This window comes from Stenella coeruleoalba, assembly GCF_951394435.1.
Source record: "Stenella coeruleoalba genome assembly, chromosome: 13".
Taxonomy (NCBI): Eukaryota; Metazoa; Chordata; class Mammalia; order Artiodactyla; family Delphinidae; genus Stenella; species Stenella coeruleoalba.
Genome location: NC_137159.1, coordinates 27,961,589 through 27,984,108, shown reverse-complemented (window position 1 = coordinate 27,984,108; position 22,520 = coordinate 27,961,589). Strand labels below are relative to the sequence as shown.

Here is a 22,520-nt window from a genome sequence, read left to right as displayed (position 1 = left end):
CTTCAGAGGCTCTTTCACATTTTTGGTTGTGTTAGCATTCATCTTTTCTTGACTCATAACTGCCTGTTTTACTTTTAATAACCTCTTCTTTTTTTATGGACATTGTGTCTTTTTAAAAAGTCTCTTTAAGGGTCTGAGATATTCTCATTTTAAAGTCTTTTGAAAGTATAGTTTGTAATCTCATTTTTAGCAGGAGTGTTATTTTGTTTTCTCTTTTGGTGCATCCTTCTCTACCTGGTGTTTTTTTTGGTTGTCTCTGCCTTGCCCCTTGTGGTTCCTTCTTTATAAGGAAGGTTTATATTGGAAGCTTTGGGTTCTTACTCTCCAGGAATATTGGGGAAAATCTCAATAACCAGTACCTGAACCAGCAGGTGAGTTGACTGAGGTCACTTTTGTTTGATAACCTCTGATCTTTTCCATGTGCATTGCTTCAGCCTTGGGCAGTAGTCACAGCTTTTATTGCCTTCTTTCACAGAAGGGAGAGCCCTGCTTCAACTCCTGATTTCACAGAATGAGCCTAACTTTGTCCCCACTTTCCATGCTATAAGATGATTTTAGTTCCTATTATTAGAGTTAATTTCTTAGGTGTCTCAAATAGTAAGATTGTAAAATAGATAACTTGCTTGTTTCTGCTTGCTTCTTTTACTGCTACAAATATAGGAGGTTAAAGAACTGCTGTGGTTTGTTGGAATATGTTGAGTCCTTACTGGGTAACCTTAAATTCCTGTTTCCTTATTTTTAAGTGAAGATAATTTGGACAGTGGTTGTGAAGCCCAAATGTTACTATATTTGTGAAAGTGCTTTATAAACAGAGAAACATAATCTAAATGTTAGACTTTATTATTGTTTAGTCATAAGGATTGTGTTATTATTCTATTTAAATCTTTTGATCTTCAGGTTGTTCCATTGACCTGTCATGTATGGCAACAGCCATTATATCAAAACAATAGTGGAACACAGATTTCTGATACTAATATGGTCTCTTTGGAAAAAACAGCTCAGTGGTGTTCTGGGGATGATCTGGTATGTCTTGCATAACTGGCAAACTATCTTTTGGTAAGCAGCATGAGAAATTCTGATTTAGCTATGAAGAATGGAAAGAGGTGAATTACTTTAATATTCCATTTTTCTAATAGATCTTTGGCAGCCTTAATTATGTAGAACAGCGTTTACTTTTTTTTTTTGGTCTCAGGACTCCTTCACATTCTTCAAAAGTATTTTAAAGAGCTTTTGTTTATAAGGGTTATCTGTATCAATATTTAGCTTACAAAAAAATTAAAACATTTAAAAAATATTTACTTAGAAATAACAAACTCATTACATATTAACATACAAATATATTTTTAAATGAAAAATGGCTATTTTCCAAAACAAAAAAAATTAGTTGAAAGGGTGGCATTGTTTTACAGTTTTGCATAGCTCTTTAATGTCAGGCTTACTAGAAGACAGTTGGTGTATTAGGCAGGGTTTTCCAGAAAAATAGAACCAATAGGAAACATATACGTATGTAAATAGGTAAATACAAATATATATATATATATATATATATATATATATATATATATATATATGTAAAATAAGGAATTGGTTCATGTGATTATAGAGACTGAGAATTCCCAAGATCTGTCCTGGGGATCCAGGAGAGCTGATAGTATAGTTCCAGTCTGAAACTGAAGGCCCGAGAACCAGGAGCTGACTGATGGTGTATGTTCTAGCCCAAGTCTAGAGGTCCGAGGACCAGGTGAGCTGATGGTGTAAGTTCCACTCCAGGTCCAAGTCCGAAGCAGAAGACTGATGTCCCAGCTTGAAGACCATCAGGCAGAGAGAGCGAATTATCTTTTGCTCAGCCTTTTGTTCTATTCAGGCCTTTAATGGGTTGGATGAGGCCTGCCCACCTTAAGAAGGGCAGTCTCCTTTACTAAGTCTGTGGATCAGATGTTAATCTCATCCAGACACACCCTCACAGACACACCCAGATGTTTAACCAAATACTTGGCACAGCCAAGTTGACACATAAAGTTAACCATCATAACTGAATTCCCAGATCTGCTTCTGCATTTAGTCCATTGGGATATATTGTTTTGGTTGAATTATGTGAAGAAAATCTGACCTTACATAGATATGTAGTTAGAAAAGGGAGGCCCACTTAACTTCCCTGAAAGGGTGTCAGTGACCCCCAGGGATCTTTGGACCATACTTTGGGAACCACTGATCTAGAGCATAGTAATAAACTTAGAAGAAATGGAAAAAATTGTGAGCAGATAGGAAAAAGCCTCATATATGTTTGTTGGAGAAAAAAATGCATCCTTACTCATAATGATTATTTAAGGTTGATTATCTAATAACTTGGGTATCAGATTTCTTCTAGTACCTTCAATTTCCCCTAAATTGCATTTATTATCCATTAAATGCAAGGTATGGAGGAAGGAGATTTACTGTTGCCAAGTGAAAAGGGTTAAGAGAAACCCTGACCAGAAAAAGCATGGTACTCTGTGATCATTAAATGGAAGGGGGATTGTTATGGGTTGAATTGTGTGCCCCAAAATGATGTGTTGAAGTCCCAATCTGCAGCACCTCAGAATGTGACCTTATTTGGAAATATAGTGATGGAAGATAGAACTATTTAAATTAAGAAGAGATCATACTGGATTTAGGGTGGGCCCTTAATCCAATATGACTTGTGTCCTTGTAAGAGAGAGACACACAGGAAGAGGTCTGCTCTATGAAGACAGAGGCAGAGATGGAGTTATGCTGCCATAAGCCAAGAAATGCCTGGGGCTTCGAGAAAGAGGAAGAGGTAAGAAGGATCCTCCCCTAGAGGCTTTGGATGGAGCATGGCCCTGCCAACACCTTGATTTCAGACTTGTAGCCTCCAGAACTGTGAGAGAATAAATTTCTGTTGTTTTAAGCCCTCCACTTTGTGTAAGTTCATTATGGCAGCTTTAGGAAACGAATACAGAGGTATATTCCTAAGTAGTTTAATATTCTCTGAGGGCATGTTTATGGTAGAGCACAGTCCAAAAATGGATATCTTGCCTTTTTTTGGTCCTTGTTTTATAAAATATAAACCGTGGATAGATCCTGTAGCTCTTCATTTCTGCCTTTATGCCTGTGTTCCTCAGAAGAACTGGAGGATTATACCACTTCCTAATTCTCTCCCCTCTTTTCTCCTTCTGGTTATTCTGCTCATTCATCCTTGTCGCTGTCATCCAAATTAACTTTTTTTTATTCATTGAAAACTATAGCCCTTGCTACACTGTCGTCTTTTAGTTTCTTTCACTTCAGCTTACATTACCCATCCAAGGTCTGAAACTCTTGGATCTTTGATCTAATGTGCAGAGATTTTTTTCCTTCACTCCTCCCAACCTTCTCCTATCCCTGCTTACCCCATGGTCACAGTCTAGACCTTATCAGCTCCAGCAACTTGAGTACAAATGTCTCATCCTTTCTTCCCTCCAGCTACTGCCCCATTTAATGTTTCTGCTCCCTGTTAAGTGAAATTTTCAAGTTTTTGGTCTCTATTTTCTGATACCTTATCCTCATGTTTTAAAAAGTCAGGTTTATTGAGGTATAATTTAAATACAGCAAAATTAACTCTTTCAGGTGTGCAGTTTGATGAGCTTTGACAAATACATACAGTTATATAACTACTACACATTTGACTGCCATCACTCCCAAAAAGTTTCCTTGTACCCCTTTGTAGTCAGTCATCTCCCCCATGCTTAGTCCCTGGCAACCGCTAATCTCATTTCTGTCTATAGTTTTGCCTTTCAGAATTGTAGTGTGTAGATTTTTTAAAAAATAATTAATTTATTTTTGGCTGCATTGGGTCTTTGTTGCTGCACGCGGGCTTTCTCTAGTTGTGGCAAGTGGGGGCTACTCTTCTATGCAGTGCGCAGGCTTCTCTTTGCAGTGGCTTCTCTTGTTGCGGAGCCTGGGCTCTAGGCGTGCGGGCTTCAGTAGTTGTGGCACGCGGGCTCAGTAGTTGTGGCTCACGGGCTCCAGAGCACAGGCTTGGTAGTTGTGGCGCATGGGCTTTGTTGCTCTGTGACATGTGGAATCTTCCCAGACCAGGGCTCAAACCCGTGCCCACTGCAGTGGCAGGCGGATTCTTAACCACTGCACCACCAGGGAAGTCCCATGTGTAGATTTTTGAATCTGACTTCTTTCACTTGGCACATGCTTTTGAGGTTCATCCATGTTGTTGCATAAATCAGTAGCTCTTTAAAATTTATTTCTGAGTAGTATTCCACTTATGTACAGGTTTTCAGGTAGACAGCTGGTTTCATTTCTCTTGGGTAAATACCTAGGAATGGGATTGCTGGCTGATATGGTAACTGTACGTTTAACATTATAAGAAAGTGCCAAACTGTTTTCCGAAGTGCCTGTACCATTTTGCATTCCCCACGATGTATAGGAGTTCTAGTTGCTTTGCATCCTTGCCAGCTCTTGGTATTGTCAGGTTTTTTTGTTTTTGTTTTAAAATTTTTAGTCATTCTAGGTATGTTGTGGTGTCTCATTGTGTGTTTTTTTAAAAATTTTATTTATTTGTTTATGGCTGTGTATGGCTCTTTGTTTCTGTGCAAGGGCTTTCTCTAGTTGTGGCAAGAGGGGGCCACTCCTCACCGCGGTGCGCAGGCCTCTCACTATTGCGGCCTCTCCCGTTGCGGAGCACAGGCTCCAGACGCACAGGCTCAGTAATTGTGGCTCACGGGGCTAGCCGCTCCGCGGCATACGGGATCCTCCCAGACCAGGGCTCGAACCCGTGTCCCCTGCATCGGCAGGCAGACTCTCAACCACTGTGCCACCAGGGAAGCCCTCATTGTGGTTTTAATATGCATTTTCCTAATGATAATGTGCATCTTTTTGTGTGCTTATTTGCCATCCATGTTTCCTCTTAATGAAGGGGTTGGTTTAAATCTCTTCCCCATTTTTTATGGGTGATTTGTTCCATTTGTTGAGTTTTGAGAGTTCTTTATATATTCTAGATGTAAGTCCTTTATATGTTTTGCAAATATTTTCTCCCAGTCTGTGGTTTTCCTTTCAATTGTTCTATTTGTTTTTTGAAGAGTAGAAGTTTTAATTTTGATGAAGTTGAAGTTGGTTTATTGATTTTTTTTTTTTTTTATGGTTTTTACTTCTTATGTCTAACTTGGTAAATTTTGACCTAATCCTAGATCACAAAAATTTTCTCCTATATTTTTTTCTAGAACAGGATTTCTCAGCCTTGGTGCTTTTGATATTTGGGCTAGATAATTCTTTATTTTACAGGACTGTCCTGTGTATTGTAAGATGTTTAGCAGCATCCTTGGCCTCTTCCCACTAGATATCAGTAATACTGCCCCATGTTTGTAAATGTCAAAATGTCTCCAAACATTGCCAAATGTATCATGGTTGAGGGGAGAGGAGGGTGTCAAAATCTTGCCCAGTTGAGAATGAGTTTTTGAAGTTTTATAGTTTTAAGTTTCACATTTATATCTAAATCTGTTTTGAGTTGGTTTTTGATTATGGTGTGAAGTAGGGGTCCAGCTTCATTTTCTTACATACGCATATCTAATTGTTATTCCAACACCATTTGCTGAAAATACTCCCTTTTCCCTTGGCATCTTTGTGTGGGTCTATTTCTGGACTCTCTATTCCATTGATTTATATCTCTATCATCATGCTAATACTGTGCTCTTAATTACTGTACTGTCTTGAAATCAGATAGTGTGAGTTCTCCCACTTTGTTTTTCTTTTTAAAAATGGTTTTGTTTATGCTAGATTCTTTGAATTTCCATATAAATTTTAGAATCAGTTTGTCAATTTCTATTTAAAAAGTCTGCTGGAATTTTGATTAAAATTGCCTTGAGTCTGTAAATCAATTTGAAGGGAATTGACATCTTAACAATATTGAGTTCTCTAATCCATAGACACAACAGTTCTTATAGTTTTATTTAGATTTAATTAGATTGCTAATTTCTTCATCAGTGTTTTGTTGCCTTCAGTGTACCAAACTTAACACGTTTGTATTAGACTTACTGAAATGTTAAAAAAAATTTCAATTCCTACTGTTCATCACAATTATATAGGAATATAATTGACTTTCAATATTGACCTTGTATCCTATGACCTTGCTAATCTCATTTACTAGTTCTAGTATAGTTCTTTTGTAGATTCTTTAGGACTTTTTAATGTATAGACAATCATATCCATTGTATTTTTTTTTCCTTTTTCCTTTTTGATATATATGCCTTATCTGCTGGCTGGGATCTACTTATTCTTCTACTTGATCTTCTTGTGTTCTGTCCTCACTTCTGTGAAAGCAAGTGTCACCAACAAATTTGTGTAGCTGAATACAGTAAGCACTTTTCTGTCCTCATCTTAGATGCAATAAATAGCATTTCATGTTCTTAACCAATGCTTAACTTCTTAAAATTATTTCCTTTCTCGGCTTCTCCTGGTTTTCTTTCTACTCCTCTGGCTATTCTTTCTCATCCCCTGTTAAACCTTAAAATCAGAGGTTGCAAGCTGTGGGCCTGCATATGGCTCAAATGTGGTTTGCAGAAAAAAAATTGGGGGGGCACAGTGTTTTAAAAATTTTTAAACAGAATACTTTAAAGTGTGCATGCAGTGCATAGTTGGCCACAGGTCCCATTACTCTCTAATATCAGGCAGGTTTACTCATTTCTTTTACCTCCCTGTACCTCATTTCTTTTACCTCCCTGTAAAAACACATTTGAGTTTTTAACTTCTGTTTGAAATGTTGGAATGTTTTGGTTCTTGTCTAGATCTAGGGCTTTAAATATGCCTGTGTACTTAAAAATCCCAAGTTTGTATCTCCAACCTTTACTTCTCCCTCAAAATTTGTTTGTATTTATTCTGTTGTTTATTTGTCATCCCTCTTCACATCTGTCAAAAAATATTTAGAGATTTGAGGCCCTTTTTATATTGGTTAAAAAGGTATAACACTCAGAATCATAGCAGCAAAATAAGCAGAAAGAAAAGAATGGTCAACAAATTTTTTTAAATTTTATTTTATGAGGGGAAATTATAAGAGCATGTTTACATGGAGAGAGGAATGATTCAGTAGAAAGGGAAAATGCATGAAGGAAAATGGGAGAATCACATATAGGAAAGAAATCATTGAAAAAAAATGGAATGAGATGGGAAGGTCTTTGATAGGTAGTAAGACTTTTTTTAAATCACAAGATGAAAAGCTGGGTTAGGTAATGGGGTTGTAGATCTTGTGCTAGGAAGATAAGGAAGGTCCACCTCCTGTTCTTCACTTACTAAAGTAGGAAATGAGGTCATCAGTTGAAAAAATGAGGAAGGAGGGTTCAGTAGTTCTGAGGAGAGAAAGTATAAAGTAATCATTTTAGCCAATCAACTTACCCGGAAAATAGAGTAGAATTTCCAGGCAAGGCTGAGTGCCCTTGAGGTTTAATGTCATCAGTCTAAAGGAAAACCAGTGTAGGTGTGTGCTTTCTTCAGCAGTGTGCTACTGCTTGGATTAAGACAAGCAGAAGGTTCAACCAGAACTGAGCTTTTGCCAGGCAAATAGGATAGTCGGGGAAAAGGGTAAGAAAGAAGAGATGTTTGCAAGGTAGTGATTATAAGGATGATTATGAACTCTCAGAGTGGTAAAGAGGGAAATACAAGTAAGAAAGGAATTATGAAAAGTGTAAATGTGACAGGTTAGTTGTCTTCAGAAGGTTACAAAATTATTGCAGTTGAGGAGCTAGAGTTAAGTAAGTGATCTGTGGAGGTCAAAGGATGGGCAGGAGAACACATGGATATGTCTCTCATCAGTAGTGAGGAATAAACTATGGGATGAGGCTCAAACCCCGGTCAAAGGGGCTAAGAGATGAGTTGGGGACCCGAGATTTTGCTATAATGAGAGTCACAAGATGACTGGAATTCCCTTGCTTTAAAACCTGTTCATTTGGCCCACTATCCCCTATTGAATAGAGTGCTCTCAAAAGAAAAAAATTAAAATAATCATTCTCGTATTCCTTTTATTTTCAAGTATTAAAAATGTAAAAAGCATGTTTCCAGTAGTAATGTTCGATGTTAAGGATTTGACTGATTTATCTGACATAGATGGGATTGGTATATTTTGGAATGTGAAAGGTCTATAATCCCATAAGCCATAGATGAGTAGTGTTAATATTTTAGAATATTCACTCCAATATTTTTCTCTATATCTATTTATATAACTGATATTAGGTAGTGGATAGTTGTGTATCTTTTTTTTTTTTTTTTTAACTTACTGTAAGAGCATTTGGTTGGTGAATTTTAAATACTGGAAATAATCCTTTAAAGAAAAAAGTCTTGTTGAAATTGTGAAATCTTTCTAAATTGTAGTACAACATATTTTTATGGGTGGGTCATTTGGGAATGAAAACAATATATATTCTCTTAAAAAAATTTGAGTTGATTAAGGAAGGAGAGTAATAGACTACAAAATAATGAAAATCAGTACATTATATATCTAAGCATGTTGATTGCCGTCAATATAATGTCTCATCTTTTTATTTAAACAAATAAATGTAAATCAAGTGAATTCATTATTTAACAAAAAATTTTACGTAAATAATGAAAAACTGCAAGTAGAAGAAATATGGCAAAGAGAAAAACAAATAATTAAGTTAGAAAACAGAATTGTTAAATTCAAGACAAAATATATACATTCCTAGCAAATCCAGTCAAGAAAAAGAAAAACACCTTAATAAAATAGACTTAATACAAACCTATCAAAGCTTATAGAGTTGGATTAGAACTAGGAAGAAATCAAGAATGTTATAATAGTACCAGCTATCAAAAAGGTTTCTGGATCTAATGGATTCACTGATGAAATCTTTTATATTTTTAAGGAAAATCAAATTTCCTTGTATTAAAAAAATATAGAACAAGGTTAGAAAACAAAAGAAGCATTCTAAAATACTGATTAATCTAATGAGGGAAAATGTAAAAGACTGTGCTAGCAAATATGATTAAGGTCTAATCTACTACTACCAAGTAAGAAATGTGAAGTTGTTGCAATATGAAGAAATTTATTGCTGTATTTTAACAGATGTAATTGGGGAAAAAAAGATGCTATAATGCAGTTTGATCAAATTTAGTGCTCATTCCTAATAAAATTAATTTAAAATGAAAATAAAAGAATAATAGCATGATAGGACGAATATTCTTTTTTTTTTTTGTGGTACGCGGGCCCCTTTCACTGTTGTGGCCTCTCCCGTTGCACACGCTCCATTTGCGCAGGCTCAGCGGCCATGGCTCACGGGCCCAGCCGCTCCGCGTCATGTGGCATCCTCCCAGACCGGGGCACGAACCCGTGTTCCCTGTATCGGCAGGCAGACTCTCAACCACTGTGCCACCAGGGAAGCCCAGGACGAATATTCTTAATTATTAACTAATACCAAATTTAAAAAGAAAATGTGTTTAAAAACTGCTTACCGTTAGTATTTAATTCAACTTTATTTCAACATTGCTACCTAGTGTGGTCTGTGGATTGGTGCCAGGCCATGAATTGCTTGTTACTGTCAAGAGATAAGTACAAGAATTAAGAAGTGTTTAGAAACTTTTATAGCAATTTGATGTTTTTTAGAACTAGAAATCAGATACTTAGACTTGTGTTTTGTATTTTGGGCTTATATATCTTTTCAATTTCATTTTCCTAGTTATTTTTACTAGTTTTTAAAATTAGTTTATTATTTTTTTTTACTTGTTACCTGTTAATTTTTATTAGTATTTTAATAAAATGTCAGTCTGTAATGAATAGGAAGTAGGAAAAACTGATCCTTCCTATAGATACTTTGAGAAACATTTTTCTGAATCATGCCACTAATATAAGAGTAAATATTTGAAAGAGACAAGTGAACCACTCACTACGCATGAACCATATGATGTTTTGCACTGAGAAGTCCGCTAGAAACTAGTATAGCAAGTAAGAATTCAGTAAAGTGGTCACATGTAGAGAATATCGTAGCTTTAGGTTTGGAATCTTTTTTTCAGTTTTATTATTATCACATTGTAAGATTTCATCATGAAGAACCAAATTTATTGTTTTAATGATGAGAAGTAACTATTAAAGAATAGCAGAAATGCCAGTGATTCAACATGTTGAAAGATGGGTAATAATGGGAAAAGATCAAAAATGTTATCAATATTGTGAAAAACACAGAACAGCTTTACTTTTTACAAATTTTGATGAGAATGTTGTGAAATAGGAAGCTGTATCCTACGTGAAGGGACGTTTTAATCTAAATGTTAATATGTATGGTAACTCAGTTAATGATTTAGCATATTTTCCTTCAAAATTATTGTTTTAGAGAACAGAATCTTGGCATTATCTTCCTCAAGAAATGGACTCTTCCCACACCTTGGATACAACCCAGACCAGGTTTAATGTGAGAGAGAAAGGGACTGAAGTGACAGACTTCCCCTCTCTGGAGGAAGGTATATTGACCCAATCAGAAAATCAAGTAAAGGAGTCGAACAGAGATCTCTTATGTTCGCCATTGCTAGGTAATGCCTTTTTATTTTTAACTAGTAGTAATACCTCACATTTGTAAAATACTTATGGGGGAGTGCAAATCTTGCGTCTAAATCCTTTCTTGAACTGAGGAGCTCTGTAGAACTGTACTCAAAGGTAGTAGCTTATTTCTCGTTTTCCACACTGGCCAGCTGGCCTAGTTATATTTAAATGTGCAGTTGCTCCTCATTTTATCTCCCCTTGTTGCTCTCAGAAGGGAAAAAAGTGGTAACTTCCTCTAGTGGGTATGCCTCCTTAGTCCTGAATTTGTAAACATATATGTAAACCATATATTTATCCTTTGACTACTTCTCTCAGCAGTGGAGGCTCCATGATGTATAAAAAACAAACAAAAAACAAATGTTCATGCTTAAGCTCATTAGATTCTTAAAATTAGTTAAGACATATATTATTATCCTAAGTTTTCAGACCCAGACATTGAGATAAAGAGGTTAAATGACTTGTCTGAGGTAGAGCTTCCTGCTTTCCTCTGTTTAATGTGGAACTGATTTATTAGCTCTTTACAAAAGATGAACTTTAAGTACTTTTCAAATCATCAAGGTAGGAGGTAGAATTGTATTATCATTACTTTGGATTGTTGCACATATATAAGAATGCTTAGCCAATATGGTAATTTCAGTTTTTTCATTCCTAAATCATAATTCAGACAAATATTCTTTGGTTTTTCCTTCCGTTTTCTTCAGATTTTTATTTTCAAAAATTGAAGAAAATGCCACAACCACATATTTTACAATTAACTTTTGTCAGGGGAGTGGGATTCAACCATGGAGTTGTATCAGTTTTGTAGAGGAGCAAGAATTAGGAATTAATTCAACAAGTTCCTTTCAAATACAAGCAAATACTATCCAAGTAAAAATACTAGTGCCAGTATATTCAGTGATGTAGATCATCAAAGTCAATTTTAGTTTTATATTTTAAGAAAGATGTTAACATTAGAGTTCCCTTGTGGGAGGAGATTACTATGATAGTAGATGAAAGGGAGGACTTTGCTATGATCAGGTATTTGAAGGGCTGTCATGCTAAAGAGGAAGCAATGTATTTTTCATTTATTCATTTATTTAACAAATATCTAAGTGCCTATTGTGTGTTGGATGCTAGGGATATATAGATGAAAGCTACTTCTTCTTTTGGGAAGACAATACAGTAAAAGGAAAATAATAGTACCATGGGATGAGTTGGATAGTGGTTTAGAGCAGGAGTCTGCAAACTACTAGCCATAGTCTAAGGCCTGATTTTGTGAGCTAGAAAAGGTTTTAGCATTTTTAAAGGATTGTAAAAAGAAAAGAAGTATATAGGATAGAGATACCATGTGTGATCAACAAAGCGTAAAATATTTACTAGCTGACCTTTTATAGAAAATGTTTGCTAATTCCTATTCTAGAGGTTAAAATGAGACTACGTAGCTTATAGGGAGGCTGTTTTCAACTTGATACAAGAAAGAACTTTCTCATAGAGCCATTTAATACTGGAAAGGCTGTATAACAAAAAAAAGTGAGCATTATGTCATAGCAAAATGTCAAGCGAAGTTCTCTAATAGGATAGTTTCAGCATTGGGTTGGAGATTGTGCTACATGGCTTCTAATGTATTTTCTAATGTAAAGTTTTATAACTCCAGCTTCTCATTTACTATAGATAAAGTAGAACATTTTAATTATTAGATCCCAGGATCTGATGGCCAGAGGAAATTTCATCATTGCTTTTTTGTTATGCTTGAATCCAGTCATTGTAGGGTGTACCTCACCAATGGCAAATGTCATGATGATGACTGGTGCCAGAACAGTTAGGTATCTCAAAAAAGAGTGATCCAGGCCATCAGTAATTGCCAAAATGTGAGGAAATGTGGGGTCTTTGTTAAAAAATCTTCATGATTCTTAGAGGGGTAAAGATTTCTGTTATGAAGGTTTAAGACTGAGTCTGTAGCCAAAGAGGAACCATACCGATTAGTCCTTGGTGGTAAAGGTTATCGTTATCTTTCAGTTTCTTATTTTTAATTAATCCATTCAGTAAATAAATAATTGTATTTTGAGTGCCTACTAAATGTAGCTGGTACTTTGCTAGGCACTGAGGGTACAGCTGTGAATAATGCAGACATGGAGTTGATAACCTAGGTGGGAAGCAGACAGACCAAAGATTAAAACAAGAGTGTGACAGTTATGATAGGGAAGGTATGCAGTATTATTAGAGGCATTCTGAAATCAAGAAAGTATACTGTAGCAACAGTATTGCCTTTATATTGAAAGAACAATTCAGTTTTAGCAAAACATCACCAATCTATTTAAATTAATATGAAATAGAATGCTGTTGGTTTTATAGTTTTGTTTCTATTAATATTTTTTTGTTTTATAGTTGTAGAAATACTATAAGGAATAAGGAGTTTATACCTAGTTGTACATATTTAAGGACATTATAATAAACCTTATTTAAGGTGGCATTCAGGAATTCAGAAGAACTTTTTTTCCTTTATATTAGCAATTCTCAAACTTCTTGTTCACAGAATTTCCTTGACACACTTTAAAGTTACTGAGAACTTTTGTTGATGTGGATTATTGATATTTTCCCATATTAGAAATTATTAAAACTGAGAAATTTAAAAAATATTTATCAACTCATTAAAAAGTAACAACTGCATTGCATGTTAACATAAATTATCTAGTTTTTTAGAAAAATAACTATTTTCCAAACCAAAAATGTTTAGAAGACTAGCGTTGTTTTACTTAAAAAAGAAAAAACTGTAATGTCTGACTTAATAGAAGACAGGTGGCTTCTGCATTCAGGATGTTGCTTTATCATAGGTAATGTAGCTTCTGGAAAATTCCAGTGTATCCTTATGAGAGAGTGAGAGTGAATAAGGCACATGATATGTTAATATTACTTTGAATATAATTTTGACCCCAGGCATCTTCTGAGAGTGTCTTAGGGATGCCTGGGAGTCTGTGGACCACACTTTGATGTAAGATAGGAAGAAACACTCATAATGGTTAGGAGCACTTGCTAAAAAGTAGAGTGTTTAGATTCAGATTGCACTCTGGTACTTAATCTATTTGAATGTGGACAAATTACTTAGTATTCTTTAAGATTTATGATCATGTTTCCTCATCTATAAGATGGGTATAAAAATACCTATACTTCAAGGTTGTTATGAGGATTAAATAAAATATTGTATGTTAAGTGCCTGGATCTTGTCAGGCTATTAATAAATGGTATTTGCTGCTGCTGCTGTTATATTATCATTCTAATGCTTGTAGAAACTTCCAGATGGCAGCATATTTAGGTTCTTTAAAATACTATATAAGCTAAACAATTAATTTTCAGCATTCCCAACATCTTTATATTTGAAACTTTGCAGTCATACAAGACAATTTCGCTTCTCCTGATTTGCCTTTGCTGACATGTTTGACAAAAGATCAAGAGTTTGGGCCTGATTCCTTGTTTCACCAAAGTGAACTAGATTTTGCTCCTCTGAGGTAGGATGATTTATTTTTCTGTTTGCATGTAACCTTTCTACTCTTTCTTTTCTTCTAAGTTGTTACTAATATTAATGACTTCAGGTGAGACTTTGGGTTGGGAGCTAGATATTCTCAGTACACACTCTGAAGATAACAAGGCCCTAAATTAAGGCATGATACATGTTAATTTGGCATAGTAATATGTGTAAAAATGAGCCAGGGGACTTCGGTTTCTTTAAAAATAATTTCTAATGTATTCTAGTATATTAGGCATATTTTAATTTAGAAGGCACACTAATTTTCTTCCTTCTAAATCTTCCCTTTTGCTGCTCATCAGCCCACACCCATTCTGTAAAAAGCATTCATTTCATGGTCACTAGCTTGTTTGGCACTGTCATTTTTGTCAGCCAATATTGAATGAATCTAGCTATCTCTCCTTCATAGGAGGTGCGAATATGAACTAACACGATTTTTCTAATAAACACATCGAAATTAACAGTTACTCCAAATTAATGCCCTTTAGTCATAATGAGAGACAAGTCTGGAATTCTCCAAAGCATATTTGGAATTATCCAAGAATATGTTTTCTTCTTTTAGAAATAAAAAAGAAGCCTTAAATTAAAAAGTATAAATGTTTACAGAGTAAAAACCTCTGCCCTGTGCTATGTATTACTTTAAAATTACTTTTGTGAAAAGTGTTCTATACACAATAGTCAACCAATGCTTAGGTTACTGTTTTGTTTGGGGAGTAGCTCACTTAATTGGTTTTCAAGAGCATAATAAATGAGTAGTAGAAGAATTAATGCAGGTTAAATGAATATTAAATTATGGTAGGTGATAAACTACGCATTTTAAATAGTAAAGTTTGATATTTTCATTTAAAGAATCACTTTTTGGGGCAATATTGTTTTGAGGGAAGCCTGAGAAAATATCAGGGTCATAGGATGGTAGTTTACCTTCTGTTTTAAAAGAATTTGCTTTGTTCAATCATTAGCCACCCTAAAGGAATTTGAAATTAGGACTTTGTTTTTCAATATACTTTCAAATAACCTCGATTTCAGTGACATATCAGTTTTGTATTTTTTCATGTTAGTATTTTAAAAAATAAATGTTTTTAATGTGTTATTTATTTATTTTTAACTGTATATTTTCAGGGGAATTCCTGGTAAGTCTGAAGACACTGAATGGTTTTCTCGACCGTCGGAAGTTAGTGAAGCTTTATTCCAGGCAGCCTCAGAAGTAGCTTCAAACTTAGTTAACAGTTGCTTTAGAGTATCTCAGCACCCACTTATAGGTAGTACAGCTATTGACTCTCAGCGCTCTTTATTAACTCTTGAACAAGGGACTAAAGAAGAGATTGTTTCACCTGATACACTTGAGGATCTGAAAACCCCCAAAGACTCTGATAGTTATGATGCTCTTTATTCATATATGTCATGGAAGACACAAGAAGTTATACAGGAGCCAGAAACCAATTTAGCTGATAAAGATCAAGTTTCTTTTTCAACTGCATCTGATACAAGTGATGAATACATAACTCCTAAAGGAAGTGACAGTTTTGATGCTTCTTGTTCATATGTGCAATATGGGAAACAGGAAGCTTTACAACAGTTAGAAAAATATTTAACCAGTAAGGACCATGATTCTTATTCAGATTCATCTGACACAATTGATAAAAATAAAATTCATAAGGAAAGTGACAATTTTAGTGCCCCTTTTTCAGATATGCCATGGAGCAAACAGGGAGCTTCACACCATCCAGAAATATGTCTAATCAGTAAGGACTGTGTTTCTTTTCCACATGAAGTTGCTCCTCGCTTTTATAGTAAAACGCCACATTGTTTTTTGCATTGTTTGTTGGAAAGAGGAGGAAGAGAGGTTCCCTTGACAGCTGATAGTCATTATTTTGAGAGTGTTTATTTAAGGGCTCCTGCTGAGAATGAGATGAAACAAAAGATGGATTCTTTGGAGGGTTATAAAGGAATTGAAGAAGATCTGGGGAAAGAATTATCTCAATGTTTTGAACTAAAGGAGAATAGAAATACTTTAGTATTATCAGAGGTGCATCCCAGATCTTCAGAAATACAATATATTGAGAATGTTGTAGTTACTGATAATTCTGTAGAAGTGTCAGAAGCACATATACTCTCCACGGGGCATGATACCTCTAAGATGGAGGTTTTTGGTGGTCCTCTTCAGACTATTAAATCCAACTCAGATGAGACATCAGAACAGCTGTGTTTTCAAGAAGAAGGAAACCAAAAGCCACCTTCTGCTTTTGGTGGGAAAAATGTTGATGCTACTGAAAATGTAGCCTTTCAGGCAGTTATTGCCTCTATTGAACCTTCTGAGAAAGAGAGTACAGTAAATGAAATCCAAACTGACATCAATAAATCTTTAACAAATGACAGCCAAGAAAATGAACCAAAAAATCCAGATCTTTCCCTATTAAATTATGCTGAAAACTTTTTCTTTGATAAACTTAATCACCCACACTATCAATCTACTCCTGGGGTGTTTGAATCAGCAGCTTCAAAACCATTGTTGTATAAAAAAGATGATGGTGATAGCTCCCTGTACTGGCATCCTAATATAAAATCACTCCCCAGTGCTCCTCAGGAAATATTCATTAAGCCACTTTCTCTTAGTCCAGAGCTTAAGTCGTCATCTTCTTTAAGTGAAAAATCTCTCAGACAGGCTGTTGGTCTTGGCAAGACACAGTCAGCTTTATTTCAGTATGATACAGACAATGAACCATTTCTTCCCATTGGGAAGATAAAGTCTGTTTCTGCTCTTGACCTTGCAGAGAAGTTAGGATCTTCAAACATTATTTATCCAATGAAAGTATGGACTTCAGATTCTTTGGTTTTACAAGATTTAAAGCAGCACACCTTTGAAGAAGTTGCAGATTCCTCAAACTGTATTTTGGGTAAGAATGGAAACTCTAGTAACGTCATTGAAGGTCCATCTGCAACTGTAGGAAGCAGCTTTTCAGCAAACTTGGTGGCATGTAATGCAAAGTCACAAGGTACTTTGCCAGTGATCAGTGATGCATCATTAATTGCAGTTGGCCAAGAGACATTGCTGAAAGCTGATATAGACCAAGGTGAAATTCCTTGGCCTGTGGGAGCCAAGTCCAGTTTTACTGTCTATACAATTATGCAAAATGACTCCTATTTTGTAGAGGGCCTGCAGGGGAAGGCTGAATCTGACATCTATACTCTGGATGATGATACTGAATGCTGTAGCCTAGATGAAAATGATGTTGTATGCAGGAAAAGAGTTGTTGAACTACAAAGAGAGGTGAGACAATAAAATGATTGTTGGGGAGAGACATGGTCTTTTCCAGTATTGTTTCAGAAAATGGTATTGTTATTTGTTTTTACTTTTACTCTTTACTGTTTCCCAGATATGTGACCAAGGTGACTTGACTGGTGAGTGCATTAAGCTAGCAGGTTTAGAAAATTTGCTTGATGATCTAGAGATTTGTGACAGCTCCCTGCACTGGCAGTCTACTGTACAGCTACCATCTAAGGAAGAGAGCAGTTTTGAAGAGCCTGTAAGTTTTTCTGTTTGACATTTCTTATGCGGTAGGGAAAGAAATATTTTAGTTGAAAAATGGGGATGAAAGTATAGGGCCATTTATATCCTCTAATACCAAATTGTGATGTGTAATCTGGTTTTCATCTGATATCCAGGAATATGCTGCATTAATTTGTTAGAGGTTGGCGTAAAAGAAATATTTGTGCTTCGTAGACCATGAGATTTAGTGACTTCTGTGGTGTTTTGGAAAAGGCCATCCTTTGGAGCTTGCAGGCCTTTCATCTTGAGGCATCTTAACTCTTCCAAATTGTGCCAGCAGGAACCTTTGGGATGGTGTTAAGATTAGACTCATTCATGGAGATATTCAGTTGTGCTTTTTTCCCCCTCTGGCCTTCAATGTACAGGCCTTGGTATATAGGCCCTGACATATTCAAGTATTTGTTTAGAAACCCCTGAAAGATTTTAACTTCAGAGGTATCTTGAAGTCACAATTTTCTTTTATGTACAAGGCTTCATTTACCTGGATCCTTGGATCTTTTGGCTTTAATGTTTCTCTGGTCCCATTGCTCATCCGGTTTTGTCTGATACTGTCAGCTCCAATCTGGGTCCCACTTCCTGATAATATATCCTTACATTCTGTTAGTCATTAAAGACAGTTAGGTCATATATGTGGTATACTTAATGTTACTTTCCTTTTCCAGTTTTCCCATGTATAAGATTAGTATGTCATTGGAAAGCTGCTAGTTTGAGTTGCAATTATATTTTAAAATATTTATTTATTTATTTATTTCATTACGCCGGGTCTTAGTTGCGGCATGTGGGATCTAGTTCCCTGACCAGGGATCGAACCCTGGGCCCCTGTATTGAGAGTGCAGAGTTTCAACCGCTGGACCACCAGGGAAGTCCCTGCAATTATATTTTGACCTTTAGGTTCAGGTAGTTGAAAAGAGAAACTGAAGAAAGATATTGTGATGAATTTTTCCTTTTATTTACAATTTATTTAAAAATTTTAATATAGAGAACTGTTAGGTTAGTTTTATTTTCTTCAACATTCTAGACATTGTTTAATTCTAATTTTCAATTTAATAACGATGGGGATGAAAATTATAGCTAACACACTGTGCTCAAATAATATGCTAAGAGATTTACTTACATGCCTCAATTCATTTAGGCCTTTGGTCAATCCTGTCAGGGAGGATTGTTGGGGATTATTATCATCCCCATTTTACAATTGATATTTAGAGGGTTAAGGAACTTGCAAGTAGGGGAACTAGTATTTGAAACTAACCTTGTCAATATACTTAACCACTATACCATAAACTGTTCTTCAGTGAAACCAAAGCCAAGATTTTGCATCATTTTGGCAAGAGTGAAGGTCAGAGTTAGTTTTAATAAGAATGAGAAACAAAATATCAATTTTAAACTTTGAGTTTCTTTTTGCCTTTTTCTTCCAGTTTTATTGAGGTATAATTGACATACAACACAGTATAAGTTTAAGGGATGCAGTGTAATGACTTGACTTACATACATCATGAAATGATGACCACAATAAAGTTAGTGAACATCCATCGTCTCATATGGATACAAAATTAAAGAAATAGAAAAAATATTTTTTCCTGGTGATGAAAACTCTTAGGATTTACTTTTAACAACTTTCATATATAACATACAGCAGTGTTAATTATATTTAAATTGAGAGTTTCTAATTTTTTTGATAGTGCTACTTTTGTAATTTATGTCATCAACTTTTCATGTAGATAAAATATATTTAAAGACATGAAGATGTATATTCAGTTAACAGTGTTGTGCTGAGATTAACTGTGACACAATTTCAAATTTTATTTGCCCTTAACTGTAGGTTTTTAGTCCAGGGAGGATGCTGTTCTCTATATTGTCTTTCACTCTTAGCTCTCTTCTATGGTCTGGGAGTTACGTAATGCTAATATGAGGGAAACAATGAGCCAGACATGATGATAATCTTCCTGCGTGGCCCAGCTTGCTCTCAGGGGGTTTGCCTACTCTTTGGTTTCTTCCTTATTCTCATCTGTGTCTCAGAAGAGGCATTCATACTTGTTTGCCTCACTTTGATACGTATCCATCATTCTCTAAATGATTATTTGGGTATCCACTTATGTATGATGTAGGTTAGGGCTATGAAGAGACTTGAGAATTGGAGTCAAAACCCTGTTCAGTTACTTTGTTATTAGCCTTGTGCCTTGGGCAAATGATTTTGGAGGATCACTCTCCTTCCTTGTCTACATAAAGAATAGGAACAATAATAATCAACCTCAAATGTTGTTATGTTAAATGGGGTGTAAGGTATGTAGCACTTACATGGTTAGTGCCTGGCTGTTAGTTCCCTTTACTGAAACTAGACCATTAGACTCTTACCAGGACTTCCTACTCTAATTCATTATTCTGTTCCTTCTCTCTCCTTGTTCCTGGCAGCAGCATATTCCATTCTTTTAACCTCTATAATAAAATACTGTTTTAGTATCCCTTATTTTGGCCACGTAACTCTTAAATATTATTTAAGGTTGACTCCTTAGATTTCTTTCGTGTTTGTTTTGTTGGTCCCCCCTCCATCCCAAAGAATTTGTTGCCTCTCAAGGTTTAAATGCTTTTCTCTGTGTGGATGGTTATCATCTCTATTTTAAGACCCTAGTATTATTTCTCCTAGGTAGAAATTTCTTGCATGAAATTTTCCTGTGAATAGTCCCAACATCTCAAATTCACCTTGCTTAGATCAGAATAATTCATTTTTTTCCTAAAATCAGAGTGACTTACAGATTTTCTCAGTTCTTATAGAGGTGTTAGCATTTCTTGGTTTCTTCATTGTCTTTGATTCTGTCTTCATTATTGATAAAAACTAGGAGATAAACAAATCTTGATTTTTTTTTTCCCTCCTGACTCCTTTAATTTTTAGTGACAAACATCTGTTGATCTCTTAAATAAATATATCTCATCTTTTTCATTCTGCATTTTCTTTTTTATTAACTGCTCTAATAATCTATATATTTCGAAGCTTTGAAATGTTATCAAAGTCAAGATTGGAATAGAAATTTTTTCCCCTATGTTTGGAAGCTTTAGGGGAAAACTTCTATTAAACACAGTGCCTGCATGAGCACACACAAGTATTTATCTATCATATATGTGATATATACAGTTGACTGAACAATGTGGGAATTAGGGGCACTGACCCTCTGCGAAGTTGAAGATCCACAGTTGGCCCCCTGTATCCCCGATTCCACCATATTCATGGTTCTTCCACATCCACAGATTCAACCAATCTTGGATCGTGTGTAGTACTGTAGTATTTACTATTGAAAAAAAAAAATCCATGTGTAAGTGAACCAGTGCAGTTCAAACCCATGCTGTTAATGAGCTGCATGTCTCCTTTGGCAGTAGGATAATTGAAAACTAAGAACTTTGTGCTATGTTTAGAGCAGGGTTCCTCTACACTATTGCTTTGGGATTGGATAATTCTTTGTTGTGGGGGGCTGTTCTGTGTATTTTAGGATGTTTAGCAACATCCCTGGCCTCTACTTACTAGATGTCAGTAACATTACCCCCACTAAAGTTATGACAGCGAAAAATGTCTCCAGGTATTGCCACACGTTCCTTGGTGGGGGGAGGTGGGGGAGTGCAAAATCTTCCCCATTTGAGAACCATGGGTCTAGAGAAACTATATGGGCAGTAGAAGTAGAATTATTTATTTCCACATTCTGCCAGCTTCTTAAGAATATTTGTTACTACACACTGAAAAATCTTTCATAAAAGAGGATAGAAAAATTCATGTTTATGTACATTTTTAGACTCCCTCCTGAGAGGGCAGCACTGGAATAACTTTTTAGGAAAATAAAAGTGGTATGTTGTTTTTATATGAGAGTATACTGTGAATTTGGTGAAAAGTTGTGTAATGTTTATGTACCAACATCAGTACTAATAGTTTCTAATTTCTTTTTTTTTTAAGATTTTTTTTTGATATGGACCATTTTTAAAGTCTGTTGAATTTGTTACAATATTGCTTCTGTTTTATGTTTTGTTTTTCTGGCTATGAGGCATGTGGGATCTTAGCTCCCCAACCAGGGATCGAACCCACACCCCTGCATTGGAAGGCGAAGTCTTAACCACTGGACTGCCAGGGAAGTCCCCTCTGATTTCTTTTTTAACAAGGACTTGCTGGAATGTCATGAAACTTCAGGAACTTCTTTTTCAGCATTTAACCTTTACTTCATCAGTTTATATTTCCCACTACTTTTGTTTCAAAAAATTTGAGAACTTATGATTTTTGGTAACTGATCACAGATACAGTTCTTTGATGCGTTTATTTTTCTTCTAAACATTTGTGGATTTCTTGAAAATATTTCTGTTCTCTCTTCCCTCCTTTCCTCTTTCCTTTCCCTAACATACCTCTCCTTCTTAAAAAACAAGTCCTTGAGCTTGTCAAGAATATTACCATAGTTCAGATCATACTATTGTTAAGTAGCAAACTTCTGAGTAATAGAACACTTCTAGGTCCCCTATCTGTAATATTCTATACAGGTAGACTTCCAAACCCTCAAATAATTTGTAGAGCCTTCCTGGAATTAACCAAACAAGATATGATCTATATATGAATTCAGGAGGGTTGAGAATATGATCTTGAGGAACTGGTATAACTGCTTAACATTCATTTTCATAAAAATGAGGTTATTTTTTAGTAGATGAAGTCTAAAATTAATCTTATTTTCTTCATTTTTTATCTCTTTTCATAGGTATGTCTTTCTAATATGGACATTAATCAGTCTTTTGCATCTGTATTGCCTCCATCTGTTCCTCATGAGCCAACTAGAGAGTTGGAGTATCACTCTTCAGATCTCAGAATGTTGAGGGTATCTCCTGACACTGTGCCAGGGACTTTCAAACATTCAACAGGTATGTAAAGAAGGAGATATCAAGTGTCCTTATGACTAGCTTGTTAAAAATATCTTACTGTGCCTAATTTTTTA

At 35.4% G+C, this 22,520-nt stretch overlaps 1 protein-coding gene across 6 annotated transcripts in view; it reads left to right on the top strand.

Annotated features, from left to right (window-relative positions):
* The window catches only part of ALMS1 (ALMS1 centrosome and basal body associated protein), a 220,524-nt gene that overhangs the window by 24,192 nt on the left and 173,812 nt on the right, over positions 1-22,520 (top strand). For 3 of the 6 annotated variants that reach the window (XM_079940068.1, XM_079940067.1, XM_079940066.1), the window contains exons 2-6: positions 10,317-10,512; positions 13,887-14,004; positions 15,141-17,289; positions 17,396-17,545; positions 22,287-22,446. In XM_079940068.1, coding sequence (XP_079796194.1) covers positions 10,317-10,512; positions 13,887-14,004; positions 15,141-17,289; positions 17,396-17,545; positions 22,287-22,446 — 2,773 coding nt within the window. The remainder of the gene's footprint in view (positions 1-10,316; positions 10,513-13,886; positions 14,005-15,140; positions 17,290-17,395; positions 17,546-22,286; positions 22,447-22,520) is intronic. The other 3 variants (XM_079940071.1, XM_079940069.1, XM_079940070.1) reach the window with 2 other exon arrangements.